Genomic DNA, 21,573 nt, shown 5'->3' with positions numbered 1-21,573 from the left:
GATCCGTTATCTGCAGGATTCCTGCACAGTTAGGAAATGGGGCTGAAGTTAGTCTCTGTCAGCTGCTCAGAGAGGGTCTAAATAAACTCTGCTTAACCAGCTCTTATAAAAGATTCAGGATAAAAATACATATAAATGCACAAAAAAGTCTCTGTTAAAGGAAGAATTTGTGTTCAAAGTCAAAACATTGATGATATTAAACATTTTTTGAAAGTTGTCTAAAGGATTTTTTTCTTGGACTGAACTGTATTTTATGAATTATTGCAACATAATTCAAGCAAAGACAGTTTTGCATCCATCCTTTTAAAAAAAAAGAATAAAAAGTTCAAATCTGCACATTTGTTCTGGTTTCACCTCAAAGTCCGATTTCAATGAAAATTGTGTTTTTGGTGGTTTTAATCTGTTAATCCTCTGGTGATAGAGGACACATATATATATATAGAGAGAGAAGCTCAAAAGTGCATTTCTGAGAATTTCATCATTCAAATTATTGTAAATCAGGAGCAGATTCAAAAAATGCCATGTGAAAAAGATGGTGTTTGTGACGTCAGGCGGGGCACGTTCTAATTCAGTCTAATTCATCCACTTATAGACAAATAGATCTGTGTTTGTCTTTGTTTTCCTGGTCCGAGCTGGAATCTGGATCAAAACTCTATGGCTGGATGGCTCCAGCATTTCTCGCTGTTTTTGTTGCAGCGTTAATGTTAGGTTGTTGTTGTGAGAGGCTGTAAGCTCCCAGTAGAGCGTGCAAACAGAGAGCACAGATATGGGTGATGGGAAAGGGAGGTGGGGTTGCTCCGTGCCAACAGTCCCGCCCACAACTCAAGAGGTGAATTTCTACTGATGTACTGCCGCTCTGCCGAAATTACGTCCCAGAAAACAACACTATTCTTTTATTTTTTTGGATAAAAACAGCATAATCATAACTACAAGACCACTGGGAACGCTTCTTCAAAAGAAGATCTGAGCGGGGCTTTAGGTGAAATAACAGATCGATTTAGAGACAAATTTGGTCAAAAAATTTTCAAAACTACTAAGGCTTTTATTTTGAACTTTCAAAAGTCATACATGTACATTTCCCAGAACTCCAGTAGTACAAGTCACAAACTTTTATTTTAGTTGGGTTTAGCAGTTTTATGTTAAGGTCCGTGATTAATTACATGCCAGATTTATTCCTCTGGTCTCCTCAAACTGGATCTGCTTCTAAGCTCTTAAGCTCCGCCCTCAGTGACGCACGTTCAAGCAACCACTTCCAATCACAAGTCGATGTGAACGTGTGTAAACGCAAGTTTCAGGCTTCCGGTCCAAAACTGAACTGTGTTCATGCTTAGTTATGCAAGTTTTAGGACTGTTTTTGGCTCTACGTACAAAACGTTAATCCCTTGAACGCACGTTAAACTTTGACAAATCAGGGGCTTGGATTTGGTAGTGAGGTATGGATGGCGCCCTTTTTAATTCATGGAAGTATCGACCATTTGAAAATTTATCATGGGGAGAAATGAATTACTATGGGTTGTCCTCGGCCGGAATTCTATGAAACCAAGTCTTTTATTTTTCGGTGAAAAGGAAACGTTTGGAACAAGATTTGCACCGCTTCGACATTTCGCACCAAGCCTCTTCGAACTTTAATTGGCGGACATGAGCTAGCATTGGGTAGCGACAGTCCAGTGTGAACACCAGAAGCCAAATGCACGTTCAAGAACCTGCATCACCTGCTCGGTGTGAACATAGCTTGAGTGTTTTCAGACGTGGAGAGTGAAAGTCTTGAAGTGTTTTCTTTTTTGTGGCTAAAGCGTTTTTCTTAACTCAGGCGTTTGGAGTCGAACACACTGGAGAAGCAGCAGAAGAAGTGGGCGGAGTCTCTGTCCCTTCCACAGAGCGTGTGTCTGCGTGAGGCTCACTTCGCAGGTGAGGGGGGACGTACCCGGGCTGGGGGCCTGCGTTCAGTTTGCTGCGGTCAGATTTGGAAGGACAGCGGCCTCGTTTGTCCTGACCCCGGAAGGCTCTAAGTTTGGGGCTCCAGTGTTCCCGCCACTGGAGGGCCAGGGTGGAGCGGTCCGCCACCAGGCGGCTTTCCTCGGGGCCCCAGCCCCGCTCCCCTTCCTCTGCGCCAATCAGGAGGAACGTGCGACCCACGTGGAGGGCAGGGCAGCCACACGTCAGGTCCCGATTGGGGACCCAGAGAGACTGGGGGCCTCTGCGGATCCGAGAGGCGGAGCGCGTGCGGAAGACGACCTGCACAGTGATGGAAAACTGCCACCAGGGACCGGAACGCTCCATCCCCTTCACCTGCACCTTCAGCACTGTGACGCAAACACAATCCTGTCAATGTTTGTTTGTTTTTTACACTTTTAGTATTTTATTCGTGTTTACGATTTTTTTTTAAATAATAATTCAAATGAAACCACTGACCGTAATCCTTGAGACAATATGTCTCCAGGTTCATCCTGACTTCAGCCTGAGTGGGCTGACAGTATGAAACGCACTCCTCAGCTGCAGGATGTGGTGTGGGTGGGGTTGGGCAGGGGGGCAGAAGGGAGAATGAGATGCTATCATTTCATAGCACGCATATCAGCACATGTCTTTTGCCCTAATTACAATATGGCCGCTCCTATTTGTCATCACAGTATCCTCTGACTAACACACGATCCCACAGCTGCAGGAGGTGAGACATTTCCAACCGCCAGAAAGGAGGCGGGGGCCCGACTGGCTGCCTCATGAGGAGTTACAGCAGCGGCCTGATCTGATAAACGTTTTTTAAATATTAAAAAATATACAGTTGCATACACAATGTAAATATTTTGGAAGTTGAGGTAATTTTGTTAAAACCTCCTGAGGAGTGCTTTATTTGTTGTGTGAGCCTATGAAAATAAAATCACTTTTAAAGGCCCCATGATAAACTGATGAACTATCCTGGATGTACTCCACCTTTTCCCTCCAGTAGCTGAGATAAGCTCCAGCAACCCTGTAAGCCCAAAAGGGATTATTGGATTTTATTGGATAGAGGACTAAGGATGACAAAATAATTTTATTCTTTATGCCAGCTTTCAGTGCACCAAATTAGAAAATCCCTCCCCCTTTTCCCCCCAAATGAAATGCACCCAAAGATTAAAAAAAAAGTTTAACCTCAAATACAAAAGGGGTTTATATAGACATACTCTTCCTGTGTCCAAAGCCCTGTTGTAACAGTAACATCTGTTTAACACAAGCAGTCTCCAGATCGTATCTGTTTGCTCAGCTGCTGGACAGGACAAGTTAAAAAAAATAAAAAAAATAACTCATAGAATTTTCTGTAAAAATGTATATATTTTTTTATTTCAATTGTGCAGTTTCAATTTGGCGACATTATCTAAAAAGGTGGAGTCATACAGGCCAATTCTGTCCCAAGTTTTGTTTGTTTCTGTAACTATTCATAACGTCAAATTACAGATTTTTTTCTCTCTTTTTTTCTTTTTTTAAAAGAAAATGTTCAGAAATATAAGTAAAAATTAAGTGTAGCCTCAAATACAAAAGGGGACTTATGCAAATATACTCCTATTGTGTCCAATGATGTATAACCCGCTTTTGTAACAATCAGCACAAGGCCCTCAGCTCTTATCTGTTTGTTCAGCTACTAGACAGTATAACTAAAAAAATGAACAAAAAAATTTCAGTTTTTTGTTATATTAATTGTTTTTTTTTTCAGTTGTACACCTCGGTTCATCGTGGTGACATCATCTTAGTAGGTGGAGTCATAAATGACAGATATGTCCCAAGGTTTTCTAGTTTCTCTAAATGTTCAAAATCTCAAATATTGGAATGCATTTTGTCAAATTACATTTTGTAGATTTATCATGGTCCTATTGCATGTTGTGTTCATATATATATATATATATATATATATATATTTGTCAAAAGTAAGAGCTCTGTCTTCCCCACTGGTCACACCTCTGGGAACCGTCCCAAGAGTTCTAGCCACATTACAACTTCCAGCAACCACCAGCGCGCACTTTCTCTCTTTTATCCATCAACCACAGCATACTAAAGCACTGCACTAAGTGAAGCTCAGAGTGAAGTATTGTTTGTGCCACTCTGCCTTCCTTACTGAGCATTATATCTGGACCCGATCTTCTGTCTCCTGACTCTGACTCTGTTATCGACCCCCTCCTGCCTAACCCTGATTTAGCTTTGTGGACTATTAGCTGAACTAATAAACCTGATGCATTTGGATCCAGCCGTCTTCTGCACATTTAAAATTTTTTTTTTTTTTTTTTTGCTAAAAAGCACCAATTGTACGTCTGGGTTTTTCAGACGTGCAACAAATAAGGCAAAAACATCAACATCAAGCTTTTGTTGTCTCCCAAATTGTCCTTAGTTCTATTATTTTTCTTTTTTTTTTTGTTGTGTCCAGCAAATGAAGACACGCGTTGCAGCTAAGTGCTTCTGGTGATGGACATGTTTCGTTTTTACAATCGGGGTTGTTTGTTACTCTTCGAGTAGTATGAACCGTGTTTGTAATCAGTTCTAGTTTTAAAATGAGAAGTGCATTCATAGCTAACTGATGATGTTTAGAGATTATCCATTCATTTTGAGACAAAAGCCATTCAAACATGCCAACTATGATCAAATTCACTTCATTGTTTTAGCAATAATGCAGTAAATGGTGAGGTTACTTACCAATGCTGTACTGAGGTTGGTACACTGGAGTGGGAGCAGCCTCCTGAATCCCTGCAGACACGATCAGACAGGTGTCAGGTAGACAAACGTCAGCTCGCATGTTAGCTGGGTGCAGACGTGTGTTTAACTAAGTGTTGTGATTGGAGGGCTGCGGTATGTGGGCATTGCCGCGCGGAAGATAAGCTAACGTCAAAACAGACCAAGACTTTGTTCCTTTTATGGTCTAGAATTGCACCGCATGAGGGCGGCTCCAGCTCACAAACGCTGCTTTTGGTCATTTTATAAGGTCAGACCTTGGTGAGCAGCAGCTCGCCTCAGACATTAAACAGAGTCTGAGTGGAGGTTAACAGCTCTGCTGGCTGGATGTGAACACAGAGGTGTCACAGCAGTGAAAGTGTAGAAGCTCATCGCCTTATAAGCCGATGCTGCTTCCTCCGCTTTTTCTCCAAGACGTGGCTCCAGAAAGAGCCGATCAGGGTGAAAAAGGAAAATGAGAGATATTTTAAAGTAAAAGGGTGGAAAGAAAGAAAGAAAATGAAAAGAAGGAAAATGTCCCCCATTCAACACACACACACACACACACACACATTTGTCATGAGTAAAAAATTGTTCCCACCTTTATTGCTGGGGTTACGTTCCATAAATAATCTTTGAAATCAGTGAAGCAGAATTACAGATAGTTTTAAGGCTGTAAAACTCCTCACTGCACACTTTCTCCACTTTTCTCAGACAGACATGAACCTTTTCACACTTTTTTCTCCTATTTAAACTATCAAAGTTCAAACCTTTTGAAGAATAAATAACAAAAAGCTGACTGCAATTGAAAATGTATGTAACTCTGTCAAGCTGTCAGGCAGAGTCTCATGCACAGAGAACGAGATTGCTTGACATGATCAACAGCCAATCAGAATGCAGAACCCAGTGAATTGTTTAAAAAAAAATAGCATGCAAAGTTGCCATAGATCAGTGTTTTTCAACCTTTTTTGAGCCAAGGCACACTTTATCCTTGACAAAAATCCCGCAGCACACAAGCATCAAAAAATTAAAAAGAAAAAGGAGAAACTCATAGTCTGTATTGATGTACAGTCCCTCTGCAATCTCACGAGCATTTTTGTGATAATTGTGGCAGAAAAAGCTGGAAGTTGCAGCTGTTTTATTCTGAAAGTTGTAATAAAAGTTAAGTTAGTTTTCATTAATCATTTTCAACTAAATTATTTTTAGTTTTTTAGTATATTACCCTGGTAGTTGTTTTTTCCCTCCATTTTATTAACATGCAATTTTATGTAACCTCACAAAAGAAATACAAATACATTCTTTCTAAATTGTGTTTTTTTTAATATTCATATTTTTCAATGTTGGTGCAAAGGCAACTGTAATTTTTTTACCAATATGATCACAATATGTTTGATAAATTTTACACAAAAAGACTAACATTATATTTATTTTTTCTGTAGCTACACAAGTTTTAGATGATTAAATTGTTTCAATTTGATTTAATTGTGTCATTTGGCAACTTCACCTTAATCCTGTTTCCTAAATGTTGTTATTATTTCTTCTTAAGTTTAACATATTAAATAATCCAGACGTTATAACAAAAGTGTTTCAGTTAGAAAGATGAGTTGGACCAAACTCTGGGATGTTTGGCTGTTAATAAACACAAACCTTGAAGGAGAACTAAACTGTTGACCTCTGATTTCATCAAGAAGATTTAAAAACGGTTTGAATGTGTGTTCGTTGTGGTTTCAAGACGTTTTACAGAGATCATTGTAGCACAGTTTTACAGGGATCAGTAGAGCAGAGATGCAGTGACTTTGACCCAATGCATCATGTGAGATGTAGTGATGCCAGACACAGACAGACTCCCGTGTCTTAGCTAACTACTCAGTGTTTTATTAGGGCCTGTTTGGATGAACACAGAGCTGATATCCTGGAGATGGTAAATGTTTTTAGATCAGTGAAAATGGGCAATTTCCCACGACACACCCGACTATCTCTCACTGCACACTGGTTGAAAAACATAGCCATAGATGAACCACAACAGAGGAAGGGACCACTGGACATGGATCTACTCGTCTACAAGTGGATGCATCGGAATGGAGTGGAGCAGGTTGCCTGTGGCCCGTGCAGACAAGCTACTTGTCAAACTGCATTTTTTTCCCCTGTCTGCTCCTGATTCACAACGTGAATCACTAAAGAAATACTCAGAAAAGCAATTTTAAGCTTTATTTTCTTTATCTATCTATCTATCTATCTATCTATCTATCTATCTATCTATCTATCTATCTATCTATCTATCTATCTATCTATCTATCTATCTATCTATCTATCTATCTATCTATCTATCTATCTATCTATCTATCTATCTATCTATCTATCTATCTATCTATCTATCTATCTATCTATCTATCTATCCCACAAAAGCATGTAAAGAACACCATTTTCATCAGAGCGGATCTATAAAATGTCGGTTATTTTGTTGGCCAAAGCTAAACTTAATCTAGAGTTGTTGTTGGTGGCAGCACTGAAAAGGCCACAAGGTTTTCTTTCACTCGCCCCTTCCACAGAAAGAGTTATGAGTCTATAGGCCTTAGGGGTGTTTTCATCCACGTAACAGGTGTGACCCCCCCCCCCCCCCCCACCTGATGGGGACCCACATTGCCTGCTGAGCTCTCAACACTTGTGCGATTAATTTGGGATGCGCACATGGATTAACACGTCAGGCGGATTTTTTGGTGCTGGTCATTGAGATACGAGAGGCAGCAATCCTCTGGATCTGAGGCTGATCCCTGCAGCGGAAGAGGAGGTTCCCCTGCTCCAGTGGGCTCATGTTAACACTGCTGTGGAGACCGTCTCCGAGAAGAAGACTTGACGAATGACGGAGCTAAATTAACCTGGAGAGCAGCAGGCTTTTTACATGACACTTTGTTTAATGAAAGTCTTAAAGACCCACTGCAATGAAAATGGAGTTTTTGGTGTTTTTAACGTGTTCTTGTAGCATTTTTCAGATGATGAAGGACACTGTATATAAATATGATTGAGCTTAGAATTACATTTAGGAGAAATTCTTTATTCAAATCATTGTGAATCAGGACGAATAAAATGCTTTTTAAAAATACGCTGAGTGGGCCACAAGCTCCCAACTAGACGGCCTTGTTTTCCTTGTCTGAGATGGAATCTGGCTCAAATCTCTATGGCTCCAATACTGCTCACCATTTTTGTTGCACTACAATGTGTGACAGGCTGTAGGCTAGTGGGAGAGAGTGTAAACAGAGAACTCTCAACAACTCTGGAGAGGAAGGGTGGTCCGGGTTTGTGCGGCACCAACGGTCCTGTTAAAGTTATATAATTGTTATTTGCTTGCACACTATAATCTCCATAATATGATTGTCTCATTTCTATCTTTCAGTAAGAAAACAATGACCTGAAAAGTTCTGATTATAAGAGAATATGATGTTCCTGTTGTTTCTGATTAAATGACCCACATTCATGTCTGCAACCTTCAGTTTTCAATAAAAGAAGGCTCCATGCACTAGGATGGCAGAACTCCTCTGTGACAGTTCGCGCTGTCACAGACCGATTCTCCTTCTGCAGAAGTTTAGCAAAAGTTCTCATCTCCTGTGTGGTTCTTCTCTTTATTAAGGAAAAAGTCAGAACCCTGACAGGTCCCTCCCACACTCAGATGTGATACAAATTTAATCAATGTAGTAGAAGAGAACCAAATGAACCTCAAGAACAGATTAAAGTTGTAAAAACTCACAACTGCCTTTAGAAAACGGAAAAACTTTAATTTAATATTTTTTCAAACGTTAGTTCACCCGTGTAAAGAAGTAGTTAGACAACGCTTGGTGTGAAGCTCCTTACTTTGTGTACTTTTGCTTACTTTCCACAGCTTCAGCTGGCAGACTTACGTATGCAGGGCCGCAGGGGGGACTTGCCCTGTTTGTATCCTGGCGCACAGCGGTTACACCTGAGGCCCGTCACTCCGTCCCGGCACAAACACTGACCTGAAGTCTGGTTACACCATCGACCCACTGCACCCACGGGATGGCACTGGCACGCTGGGAAAAGAAAATCAGACGATGTGCGTAGTAGATGCAGAATCTGACACCTACAACAAGGCATTTTCTTTGCAGACAAATGGTAAATGGCGTGTACTTGTGTAGCGCTTTACTATTTTCCTCGAAGACCCAAAGCGCTTTACAGTCCATGCACACACACATTCACAAACTGATGGCGCCGATACACTGGCGCCAACCTATAACCACAAGTGTGGGGTCCAGCGTCTTGCCCGATGAAACTTTGACATGTGGGCGGGCAGAGGTTGACCACTGTACCTCTGCACCATGGCCACAGAAGATGAAAGCAAAAACTAAAATGCTTTGGGCTGGTCTAAATCATTTACAGTCACAAAAAGACACCAGAACAAATAGGACGTAAGACGGAAACAAACGTCTTAGCAGTGAAGGCCAGAGATGGTCTTTCACCACATCATTAGACCATGACAAAGTGGAGGTGATTAAAAATACACAAAGAGACAAAAGCAGACAGAACATAGGAGGAAGAAGACCATCTGTCAATGTTATGACAGTAATTTAATCCGAAATGACAGCAGGCATCTGTCCTTAAGGTTTGTCCTTGCATAGGGCAAATATACCACAGAGACCTGGGTGCTTTCCAAATGAGTGAACAAAGATAAAATACTCCGTAAGAGCAGCAAAAAAACTAGATTTCATGGCTAGATTGTTGATTTTATGCGGCTATCGAAAGTAATACAGTTGAACTTTGACCAATCCGGGACTTGGATTTGATAGTGATGTATGACAGCCTTTTTCAAAACACCAACAGTTTAAAAAATTGATCACGTAGTAGAATTGAATAATTCCAGGTTGCCCCCAGCCGGTATTTTATGACACAGAGGGTTTTATCTATTAGAATAGAGCTATGAAAGGAAACACCTGGAGCAAGATTGGCGAAATTTGCACTTCTTCGCTAAACGCACGTTTAAGAACCTGCGTTCAGGGAGTTCTTGAACACACCACTGGTGTGTGTAGCAAAACACTGATACAAATTCTACACAATAAGTGCAAACAGGCTGAAAGCTGGTGATTTGTTACACTACAGGTCAAATATCCCCATGAGCACACCGCAGTGTCGCGGTCACTAGTGACCTGTCAAAGGTCAGGGGTTTAATGTGGATGCCGACCTGTGGTAAGGACGGGACTACAGGTGGCGGCTCAGTGGGGGGTTTAGTGTCCACTGCTAACAGGAATAGTTATTTGTAAAGTGCAGGCACCCTTCAAACACAACCAGACAAACACCCCCCCTGGGCGATCACCTTGACACGACAAACACACGTAAGGGGGACTGACGTTGGCAGGCCTTGCGATGGCTGAGCGCCTTGGTGTGGTCGCGGGCGTAGCCGTTCTGGCAGTACTGGCAGTGGCGTCCCGCCGTGTTGTGGCGACACTTTTGGCAAACACCTCCGCTCTTCCGGCCCGACTGCAAGAACACCTCCATGCTGAAACGGCATTTGTTTGAGTGGCCGTTGCAATCGCATGCTGGACGGGAGCAGAAGAAAACAGAGAGTTGACAGAAAGCACCTCTAGTGCTTGAGAGGATATGTTTTCAAGTTTGATTATTTGGGGGGACGTCGAGACAAAAACCTAAGAAATATGTCAGTAGTGTGAGTGGCTTTGGATTGCTTCCAGCCAATTACTTGGTTAAAGGACCAACTATTTTTAGTTATACTTTTATAAAAGTTTTGGGTCAGTTCTCTATTCACGTTGTTCTAAAAGACAATAAACAAATCAAAGGGTCAAAGAGAAGGTACGTTTCTTGCTCAGTACTTAGGTTCAACACTCAGAAAGTGTTTTGATGTGTGTAAGAACTAAAGTACCAAGTAGACAATCAACTACTGATAAAAAGGTTTCTGCTGTAAAGCTCCAGAACATCAGTTATTATTCAGAAAATTTGTGACCAGTTGTCTAACAGGTTGCAAAAAATGACAATTTGAGTGGTTGACAACAATCTATCAATATTTTTGATTGGCTTTTTTTAGCCACAATGAATTCAAAATGATTTATTTCTGCTTTCATTTTCAGAGTTTTCGATTTTCTTTAACCCTTCTGATTTTTATAAGTATGGATGAGTGTCTGGGCTCCTTTTTTCTGCTAAAATATATTTGCACCTCGTATCAAAGCATTTTTTTGTCTTTTTAAGTTTTTTCTAACAAAAATTTCCCAAATTTAAGGCAATAATCTAAAAAAACGTCTTATTTTAAGTTTGTGTTTTAGCTCAGCATATGTTAATGTACGGGTGCCATGAAGTGCAAATTCCAAACAAATCACTTCACGCAAAAACATTTTAAAGTTTAAAACACCAATTAAAACAATTAATAAAAAACAACATTACATTTTAGAAAACAAAACTAATTTCCAGAAAACAATCGGAAATGTTAGCAAAAGGAAACAAAGTGAGAAACCGGAAAAGGTAGGCACTATGGGATGTCGCTGATCGGATGATGATCCAATCCAATCCAGTATAGGTCAATAATCATCATCATCCAATCAGTGATATCTAATAGTAACAACCTTTTCCAGTTTCTCATTCTGTTTTGTTTTTCAACATTTTGTTTTGATTTCTGGAAATGACTCCCAAATAGTTTTTTGCTTTGTCATGGAAACTGGAAAAGTCAGGTATACTAAGGGACATTGCTGATTGGAAGATGATGTTTGTCCATTATTTCAATGGCTGACGTCCAAAACCTACATGGAGAAGAAGCTGATCGTTGCTGTTTGTTCTCATCTTGAACTTCACGATATTTTTCTGATTTGTCTCGAAAAAACAACAATAATTCCTCTAATTTTTAGTCTTTTTTTTTACTTTTTCCCTCTTCAGACTAAAGCGGAATTATCAAATGGGTCACGGAGAGATAGAAGTATCACTGAAACCTCACCGTACTGGGAGAATCTCTGATTGATCTTGCGGAAATCAGACAGGTTGACGGGCTTTCCAACGCCAATGTGGAGCACTCCAGACATAATTAAACCGCAGCAAATCAAATTTATTAAAGATGGGAAACATTCCAGCATTGCTTGTCCCATTTGAGCAGTTTCTAAAAAAGTGTGAAGCTTTCAGTAAAACATATATTCATATTTAATATCTCTGGGATTATTTAAACAGAGGGATTCTGTCTCATTGGGAACTACATTGTGCTGTAAAAAGGAATATTGAATCTGTTGATGGGTTTCAGTTGTGTTTATGGTAGTGATCAACAGTCTCTGGGAGAAATCTATCTGGTTTCTCTCTTTCTTAATCCTCCATCTCTGTTACAGAAACCAGGCTTCCAGTGTCCACGACAGTGAAGAGACCGGCTTACCTAACAAACACAGAGAACGTCCCTCTGGATAAGACGCTTTTCTAGTTTGACTTTTCATCTTAAGTAAGACAACTGATCTCCATAGACAGCACAGTATAGATACATTGACCTTTGTTTAAGTGCACAAAGTTATTCTGCATTCATGTGATTTTGGAAGATTTTGTGTTTTCTGAGTCGGAAAGTCATTTTTCCAATCAGTCCAATACCACATGAATGCAGCATTCCTCTAAGTATGCATTTTTGCCTGAATGACATCAACCCATTGTTGCAATTGGTGCCACAATGAGATTTAAAAAAAAACAACACAATTTTGAAATGAAAATTACAAAATGTTCGGCACTCAAATAAACATATTAATTTTTAATCAAAACATGTTTCCATGTTCTAGATTCCGTGTTATTTCTGACCCGTATGACGTAGATTAACAAAACACTCCAGTTAGCTACTGGTCCGGCCCTTCTGTTAATTTTTAGAAACTTTAGTGTTCTACGAGTCAAAAAGTTTACCCAAATTAGATTTCTCTAGTTGTTTGCTTAAATGATTGTGGTTTTCATTTCATATTTTCGATAAGAGTGAGCGGATTTGCTGAATACATTTTTCTGTGAATTCATCTAAAATCAATGTGATGTAAAAAATATTTTTTAAGTGACTAAAAGTCTGAGCTTCTTAAGTATATGAAATAGTAAATAAACAGAACATTGTTTGTGTATAGACAGGAATAAAATAGGATTGTCTAACTGATTTAGTACGTTTTCAAACAAAACATTTTCTGTATTCCATGTTTTCAAATGAACAAATGATTTCTCATCAAAATTGAGATAAATTATAATGTCTAAAATTCCAAGTATAATAAAGACATGAGAAAGAACTTGCTTTTTTTTGTAAATTAGGGAATAATTTTTTCTTTGTTTATATTTATTATATTTAATTGATCGACTGTTTCACGCATTTTATATAAGCGCAAATCTATCTATCTATCTATCTATCTATCTATCTATCTATCTATCTATCTATCTATCTATCTTTTTTATATTTTATGGTGAGAATTCCACTGCTCATGTTTTGTTGCTGGTGCAGCAGGTTTTTCAGAACAGCTGTAGACAGCTGGACTCACCAACACATGGGTTGGGGTGAGTGGGCGTCGCCCGATGCCATGGTCTGTCCACATAGAAGTCCGCGCACACATCACAGTCTGGCCCTGCTGTGTGATGCTCACACACGCACACTGCGCGGCCTGTGTCATCACGGCGACACCTGGAAGCGTGTCCGTTGCATTTACATCTGCCACCGACTTGTAGGTCAGAAATGGCTATAGGAGGTTGGACAGGAGAGACAAAGGTAAGGGGCGGCACCACTTGAAGGTCTCTGACTCCTGGTCTTGTGTTTAAATTATTGTTCCTTCTCTTCCTCAGTTCCCTTCCCTTGCTCTTCCTGCCCCGCCCCTCAACTTTCCATTTACAGCCCCCAATTGGGCAAGACCCCCATTGTTTATCTTCCTTTTTGTGAGCACCACCTCTGACCTTTCCGCCTTTCTTTGAAACAGCGAGTGAATCCATGATAAGGAGGTCTTCTCCTTCCTTGCTGGTCACATTGTAGCCGTCTTCGTCTTGATCTGTCCCCTTTTGGGTGCCCTTTCTACTCTGCATGCTTGTCTTCTTTTCGCCAATGTCTGATATCTTAGATTCCCTGTCCAGAAACAGAGGCACGTTGTCTCTGTTCATTGCGCCTTTCTGACTCCCAGTGTGGCGCTGGATGTCCGATCTCCCCGTTGGACTTCCAGTTCCCCTGGCATCACCTGCACCATCATTCCATGCTGTTACTTTTGGCCTATCAAAGCTATCCGCCTTGAGGTTTTGAGAAATATGGTGGAAGACAATGCGGATGTCTGTGGCTGTCACCCAGTCCTGTAGAGTGGGGCTATAGTCGAAATCAGGAGAGGACGGCCGCCCATCCAGAGCGGAAAAGGCAAGCACCGCCCCGCCCCTTTGCCTTTGAAAGGGGCGAGGGTCTGAACAAAGAGCATCTGTCTCCTGGTGCCTAGTTTGGGCGATGGTCTGGGTGGGTTGCTGGAAGTGTACGACACAATCACTGGAGTAGCGTTGCATGGGCCGCCACGAACGTCCATAGTCCATCGACTTGAAGATGGACAGGGAGATTGGGTCTGGGGGCTCTTCCTGGTTGCAGAACTGTAAGCTTATGTAGGTGATTTCAAATCGTCGACCAAGTGGGAGGGTGAGGACCCAGTCCCCAGTTTCGTGACCCGCATGAGCCATCCAGCAGGTGATGTTGTTAGGGTTGTGGAGATCTGTTAAGGTGGTGATGTTGCCATCGGTGTTATGTACACACAGCGAGTTGCTCGCATTGACCGGGACACCGTAAGCAGCGTTGATGAACTCTGACAGGCAGTGGCGAGGACGACCATCAGGGTTGTAGCAAGGGTCATGAGGTGACGTCCAGCTTAGCGGGGTGTGGGAGAAAGACGACGAAGTTGGAGTCAAGGGAAGGATGAGGATGAAGAGTCTGAGGAGAATGGGAACCAGCAAGGTGGAAGGGGAAGGGGAGAAGGGAAGGAACATCATGTCATCGAGCCTGGAGTGGGGGGGAGAAAAAAGATTCATTTTAGGAGAAATCTGTGAACAAAGTTATGTCATAAAAGAGAAGAAAAAACTGGAGTCAAGGAATGGAATATAAGAGAGACCACCTGCACCTTCATCAAAAACACATGATATCATCAAAAGGCTGACATGGATCCAGCTGCACCGTACAGACTTTCCATAAACGCCAGCAAAGACCTCATCCTGTAAAAATGTAATCTCCAATATCCACTGTTTTGTCAACCACTGGTGCAAATCCACAGTACTGACAACCTTTGAAAATGAGTTTGTCTTAAAATCTCCCAGAAGAGCAACAGGTTTGTCAACAGGACACACAAAAAAAGGCCTGACAGCTGGAGCCAAACTCGTCTCTGGACCACATTTATCACATTTAAAGACCTTTTTTTTTTCCTGTAGTTGGGCACGCATGTGTGCCGAAAGGAGGACGTGAGAAAATGTCGAGAAGGAGACGGAGATTAGCTTTCAGGATCGTTGGGAATGATTTATGCATCAAAATGCATGTTGGGCTTGATCCTCTTCCGTGCAGAAGACAAACACGGACTTGTGTGGCTCCGGAGTGTGAGCAAATCTCTTCCCGTTTCTTACAACCAGGGATGATCGTAAATTATCCTTTGACAGTGGAGAGCGTGGAGTTGGTATGTGGACACAATGAACAAGCTCTGTGAACACACATACGCATTTTCAAAGTCCTTCTCTGAAGCTTTCTGTTTCTTTGGCCTTGGTCTCTTGCATTTGTACAGAGGCTGACCCGTACAGGTGTTGCTGGTTTTGGGGTTGTCCGGGCCCGTGGAGGGTTGTAGACAAGTTCGGCTGCATCTTGTTATGCAGTTCCCTTGAGGCTCATACGACCACCTTGAGGGACGTCATAAAAATGGAACACACAATTGTTGTGCGTGTAGTAATTATATCATGACGTACAGATGATGATATGTCCCTTACGCCACACTCTGGTCTACTGACCACGTGCAAATGCTGCAGGGTGTGCAGGTGATACGCAAGTCTCTGTTGGATGCTCTCACAAACTATATTTTTTTTAAAGTTTCTAACAGGCTGAATGCAAGAGCACACAACAGGTAGGTAGTCATAGGTGCGCACCCGTTGAGCAGCATTAACAGGCCCCTTGCACAGTGACTAGGGTTTGGAGGGGTTGAAAAAATGAAAAATCAGTAAGTGCCTCTGCCTCACCTACTATGTTGCATAAGTGATTGCTACAAACTGTCACCCGCAGTTTTTTCTGAGTCAGTTTTTTGCGTGTAGAAAAAAAATGTGCATTACCATTCTATCTACGGGTTCACCGAGTGGTCTACGATTGTAAAATTTTGTGCGGGCCAACTGCGCGCTCCGTACAGGTTTGCCCATTTTTTGCCCAAAGATGGTCCATATCCACACGTAGGGCAGTTGTGACTACGGTCTTTCTTGTTAAACTGCAAAGGAATCATCCTCCCTTTCCTTCGTCTTCCTTTGTCCTCTCCCTGTCCGTCTATCACCTGCCCCCTTCATTCTGGTCTAGAAATATTCTTAACTGCTCTGAGATTGATGATGTCCTAACAAGCGTTTGACACTGACAGCAAAGTCAGCAGGACTGCACAAACCAAACTTGTAAGAGGGGCCGCAGCCGGGAGCCTCTCTGGCTTCGTCATCCAGACAACGATGGAAATTTGAGGCCTCCCCTGAGGACCACACAGCACCCGAGGGGTCCGCGCTCCGGCGCTCCCTTTGCCTCCTCGTACTTGCTGCTCCGCTCTTGACCTCCAGAAGCAATCTTGGGATGAAAGGTGCACCCGCCAAATGTTGGGGAGATGGGGCGGAAGGGAGGGGAGGCTTGGCGTTTGTGGGGTTGCTACAGAAAAGTGCAGCGATGAGTGGTCTGACTGTGACCCCTAGCCTCACCGAGCCGCATTCCTGAGGTCCAGAATGCCTCAGCCCGCCATTCCTGGCATGTTGAGACATGCCCCATGGGAATCTGAAGGCATCGATAAAAAGCAGGACTTATAAGTTGATGGAAAGAAATGATACAAATGAATAGACAATGACTTTAGCATTTTTGGCCGGAAAATACCTTTTTTTTTTAGATTTTGTGAGCCAAAGTATCCAGGTGGGACCAGATGCACTTGCTCTGGCCTTTGTCACATCACAGGACTAATTGAGCATTGGCTTTTTACAACCATGTTCAGAAATGGTGGTTTGTGTGAGACAGGCCGTAGAGGTTTTTAATGTGCCCCTTTTGGCAAAAGACAGGCTCTCCTCTCCTCCGAAACAAGATCCTAGCACTGTGGCATGAACCGGCTGGATACAGTTTCCACCACTCTTCATCTTTCACTTTTATTAAACTCCAGCAGCATTTTGGAAATCAGAGACCGTTTGCCCCCTTTTCAAAAGAATTCACTCAACACAGTTTTTGCTAATCACTGTTACCATTTAGCTTCCAAAAATTTTCACTAACCCTTGTTAACATTAAAAGCTGCCAAAATCTTTTTGGCTAACCCTGTTAACATTTGGGGCGACAAACGTTTTTGCTAACACCTTTTTAACAATGATAGCTGCTGAATTCTTTTTGCTAACCCCGTTAACATTTGGGACCACAAACCTTTTTGCTAACACCTTTTAACAATGATAGCTGCCAAAAAGAATTTGGCTAAAACCTGTTAGCATTTAAAGCTCCTAAAAAATTGAGTAATGCCTGTTAGCATTTAAAGCTGCTAATGTTTTTTTTGTTTGTATTTTGCAAACAAGTGTTAGCTTTTAAAGTTGCCCAACTGTCTTTTGCCTAATGCCTCTTCATTTTTAAAGCAGACATAAAATGTTTGCTAACTCCCGTTAGCATTTAAAGCTGCCAAACATGTTTTTCGCTAAGCCTTTTTAGCATTAAAAGTAGACATAAAATAGTTTTGCTAACCATTGTTAGCATTTAAAGATGCCAAAAAATTTGCTAACCCCTGTTAGCATTTAAAACTGGGGGAAAAAAGTGCAGATAAGGAAGGTTTTCAAACAACACGGGAGTAATTGCTCTTTAAAATGCTTAAATGATGAGTTCAGCAAATTCTAGCAGATGATCTTTGGAGGCAGCTATGCTTGGACAGCAAGCGGCTGGAAAATAGCTTGCTGACAACCTGAGGGCATGTTTACAGCAGAGGAGAGCGGCGCTCTGCAGTCCTCATTTATATCCAGGAGCTTTTCTTCGTTCTACTGAAACAACATCTGAGCATAAAAAGAGACAATAGTGCAATACTTTAGACATTTAATGGATTTATACTTCATACGTTTTGTAAGATTTGCATCTAAAAACGTATTTTTTACCATTTTATGCCTTATGAATTGCAAAGATCATTGCTCTTAAATGCTGTTTCACTTTTGCTAACTTCCTTTTATTGACTGAATTGGAAACTGAGATCAAAGCAACACCAAAAAAGTATTTTGGAGTAGAAATTGTTTTTTTTTTCCACCAAATTTTCAGCAAACTGGAGCTGGCGTCTGGAATTCTCTCCTGCTACCTGTTAAACTGCCCTGACCTGTTCGCACTTTAGAGCTGCACGTCTGCAGGCGCTCGCTCAGCTCCGCAGATGAGCCACATTTGGCCTCACATGCTTTAACATTCCTCGTCATGGCCAGCAGCTCTGTCCGGTTCCCTGATCCCTAAAGACGAGATCGGGAAAGATCGCAATATGTAAACGCAAAGTTGATGGAGTTTGGAAAACTTGCCAGGATTCATTTCTGCACTTTTAAAGAAATTCAGTTGATATTAAAACCTTTCTTTAAATTTTTTTTGCTTTGCACCTGCACCTGTTTGTGTCACCTTTGTTAATTTGCAATTGTTCTCAGCTCTTTCAGAAATCCAATACTGGCCTCTGGCTGAGACGGCGGCCATGTTTGTCTTCTCCAAGCTGCATTCCTGCCTGCACAGCGTCTGATTCCAGGAGTTCTGTTTAAGGTGGAATAATCTAATTTTAGCGAGATAGACCTGACAGTAGACGCGACAGATACAAAATGGATCAGGACTTCTCGCGTCTTCGACTTTCATCCTCAACGTTTGTCGCTCTGGGCTCCTGCAGGGCCTAACCGTGCTTTGCTTTAGAAGCTGTCTGGAGCTTCACCGGCTTCAAATTTTTTTTTGAACCAAAAAACACATGTTGATATTTAAAGGCAGCAGGCCTCCCCCCGTGGTGCCTCACATGAGTTGGCAGGAGGCTCCTCTCAGCTCCAGCTCCTCTTGATGGTATTGAAAAGCAGATGGAGATGAAATCATTTGTTTGAGGAGCCAACGACAAAAAGTGGGCAATGATATGATCAAAAACACTCAACTTCTGGGTTTAATTGTCTAAAAATGCAGCAAAATACATCCTCCCACTGCTTTGTGTCGGATCATTAAATAACAAAAAGTTTTTTTTTCTAATATAGTCAATAAATAAACAACCTGCACAGCTTACTTTCATTTAAAAAAATCCACTCCAAAGAGCCAGACTGTAAAATTCCCACTGTTCAAATTAAAGAGCGCATGTGCAGAAAGCTGCGGTTCATTAGGCGTAAATGCTCATCATATTAGGACTGGATTACTTTGGCAGGACGCTGAGAGAAGCTCGGCCTGTAATTGCCTTGCTGTAATTACACTTGTTGAGCAGAAATTTGCTGCAGTCAATTATGTGACAGCGGAGGAACAATAATATTTGCGCACGAAGAGGCTATCGGCCTGATCAAACAACTCCATAAGAGGCTGCACATGTTGGCATTTAGGAAGAAATAATGGGCTCTTAATTAAGCTGAGGGCCATAACTGAAAATTGTTGTTAAAGATAGAATCTTTTGATTTGCTGATAAGACACAAAATAAAAGAATAAGGTATGGAAACAAAGTGCGCAGAAAGAAAAATGAAAATTGTTGTGCAAAAGAAAAAAACAAGAGATAATGTTCTTTAATTAATGACATAATAACGAAGTTATAAAACCAACTTATATGAGTTCCACAAATTTACATTTGCCATGTTTCTTATAATTTATTATCCTAATAAATAAACTATAAGGAAAACGCGTTTGGATTCATTTTCTGGTTGCGCCAATATTTATGGTGGTTAACTTCAAAAGTTTCAATTTAAAAATGTTAAATTTAAAAGTCTAAACTTAAAATACTTTATGTTATTTAGGTGAACATTCTCCTTTTTTTCAGTTTGTCTGCTTTCTCCCCATGCGCCGCAGTTGACGCGCCGCTCCAAGCGCGCGCGCAACCTTCGGGAGCTGCGGGTTTAAAAAAACATCCCTACTAAAACGCAGCGTGAAGCAGCTCACCATGTGCGTCCCAGCGATCCTCCTTCTGCTCCCTGGTCATCGAGAGCGGCGCAGAAGCGAGTCCTGACATCCACAGAGGCGCCCTGAGCTGAAGACGAGCGCGCCGAGGGGAGAGAGGGAGCAGCCGAGGAAGAGGAGGAGGAGGAAGAAGAGGAGGAGAGAGATGAACGGCATGGGAGGTGTCTGCTTTGACAACAATTTAGAGCCCCCCAACCCCGAGGAGAAAGGAATATTTCACTGGGAACAAACAGAAACTAAATTGAAATGACGCACATCTACAGAAGGGCTCCAAAAGGAGCAGGTTGACCTTACAAACTGCGCACGTGAGAGGAAGTAAAATACGGAAGAAAAATAACACTGTCATCATTTAATTATTGTAAATATTTAAAAGATACATTTTATATAAAAAATACGCATAAATAAAGTGTATTTTTCTAAAGGTGAAGTGGGATTTGGGAGATCTTGGTGAGTTTTGGTCAGTAAGGAACTGACCCAAATGGCTCCCTGATTAACAGGAAGCCATTTATTTCTCATTATGAGCACATTTAACTGAACTCCTTCACTTAAAAACAGTTTTATGAACACCACCTTTTGGTGGGGGGTTGCAGGAGGGCATTAATTTCCCCTCAGTATGTCAGATATGAAAGCGTGGATGAACACGGAGGGGATTTGTGGTCCATTTAATGTTCTCCGCCTCACTGCTTTGATTACAGGGGTTCCAGCTGGGTTCAATGTTAAATCCAGAAACTTGACATCCCTGTTCTGGACGTCCTCTGGAATTTGTCTGGTTTCCAATCCTGACACAGGTGCTCCTCAAATCCTCCCTCTGAAAGTTCTTCTTCAGTTCAAAAACAAAAGTCTCAGGATCATTTTAGATGACAGGGTGGATGTATGGATCCGTTTTTTTCTCTCCTTTTGCCTTCAGGCTGCTTTCTCTCCAGCAACGGTGATTTATCAAAGTCCTGAATGATATTTCCTGTGGACGTTTTTTTTCTTCTTTTTAAATGCATCCCTGAAAATTAATTTATGAAACACAAGAAGGAATGTTTAAAAGGGTATAATGGGATTGAAATGTCCAGAAACTCTTTAAATTTTCGAGTGAACCTGCACAAATAAAAACTACAATCTGTATTTTTCTGCATTATTTTCACAGAATGTAAATGTGTTACTTGAATAGGGACAAATATAAAAATATACTACGAAGCAGCAGCATTATTATCCTTTTAGCAGAAACTGATTTGCAGCAATTGCCCCTAGATAGCTTTTTTTGTTTTGATTTTTTTTTTATTTAAACAAATACAAGAATACCAGGGTGGAACAGTGGTTAGCGCTCTTGCCTCACAGCGAGAAGACCCTGGTTTAAGTCTTGGCTGGGGGACCTGACACAGAACACCAATGGGGGACCTTCCTGTGTGGAGTTTGCATGTTCTCCCCGTCCATGCGTGGGTTTCCTCTTGGGACTCCGGCTTCCTCCCACCGTCTAAAAACATGCTGCAATGTATCCCTATAGGTGTGAATGCAAGTGTGTATGAGTGTGGCCCTGTGTTAGGCTGACGACCTGTCCAGGATAGCCTCTGCCTTCGTCCACGAGTGGCTGGGTTAGGTTTTCCCCTGAAAGGGGCTAAACGGGTTTAGAAGATGGATGGAAG

The 21,573-nt window shown here is 41.6% G+C and overlaps 1 protein-coding gene across 2 annotated transcripts; it reads right to left on the bottom strand.

Annotated features, from left to right (window-relative positions):
• Window positions 1-1,021: 1,021 nt before the first annotated feature.
• Window positions 1,022-20,068, bottom strand: ntn5 (netrin 5). Of its 2 annotated transcripts, none has more exons than XM_011487530.4 (7): window positions 19,925-20,068; window positions 13,149-14,623; window positions 10,026-10,214; window positions 8,565-8,714; window positions 4,657-4,707; window positions 2,413-2,493; window positions 1,022-2,303 (listed from the first exon to the last, which is right to left on the bottom strand). In XM_011487530.4, exons 2-7 carry the CDS (start codon window positions 14,611-14,613, stop codon window positions 1,807-1,809), a joined length of 2,433 nt encoding a protein of 810 aa, XP_011485832.1. In that variant the 5' UTR covers window positions 14,614-14,623; window positions 19,925-20,068; the 3' UTR covers window positions 1,022-1,806. The 2 variants fall into 2 exon arrangements, with proteins under 2 accessions (XP_011485832.1, XP_020567316.1); XM_020711657.3 differs by lacking the exon at window positions 19,925-20,068 and adding an exon at window positions 18,159-18,178.
• Window positions 20,069-21,573: the final 1,505 nt, after the last annotated feature.

Source organism: Oryzias latipes, chromosome 18 (genome assembly GCF_053564925.1).
Source record: "Oryzias latipes strain Hd-rR chromosome 18, Olatipes_Hd-rR_3.1".
NCBI classification, from domain to species: domain Eukaryota; kingdom Metazoa; phylum Chordata; class Actinopteri; order Beloniformes; family Adrianichthyidae; genus Oryzias; species Oryzias latipes.
Note: the sequence above shows the minus strand (reverse complement) of the source record. Positions and strands in the feature narration are given on the sequence as shown.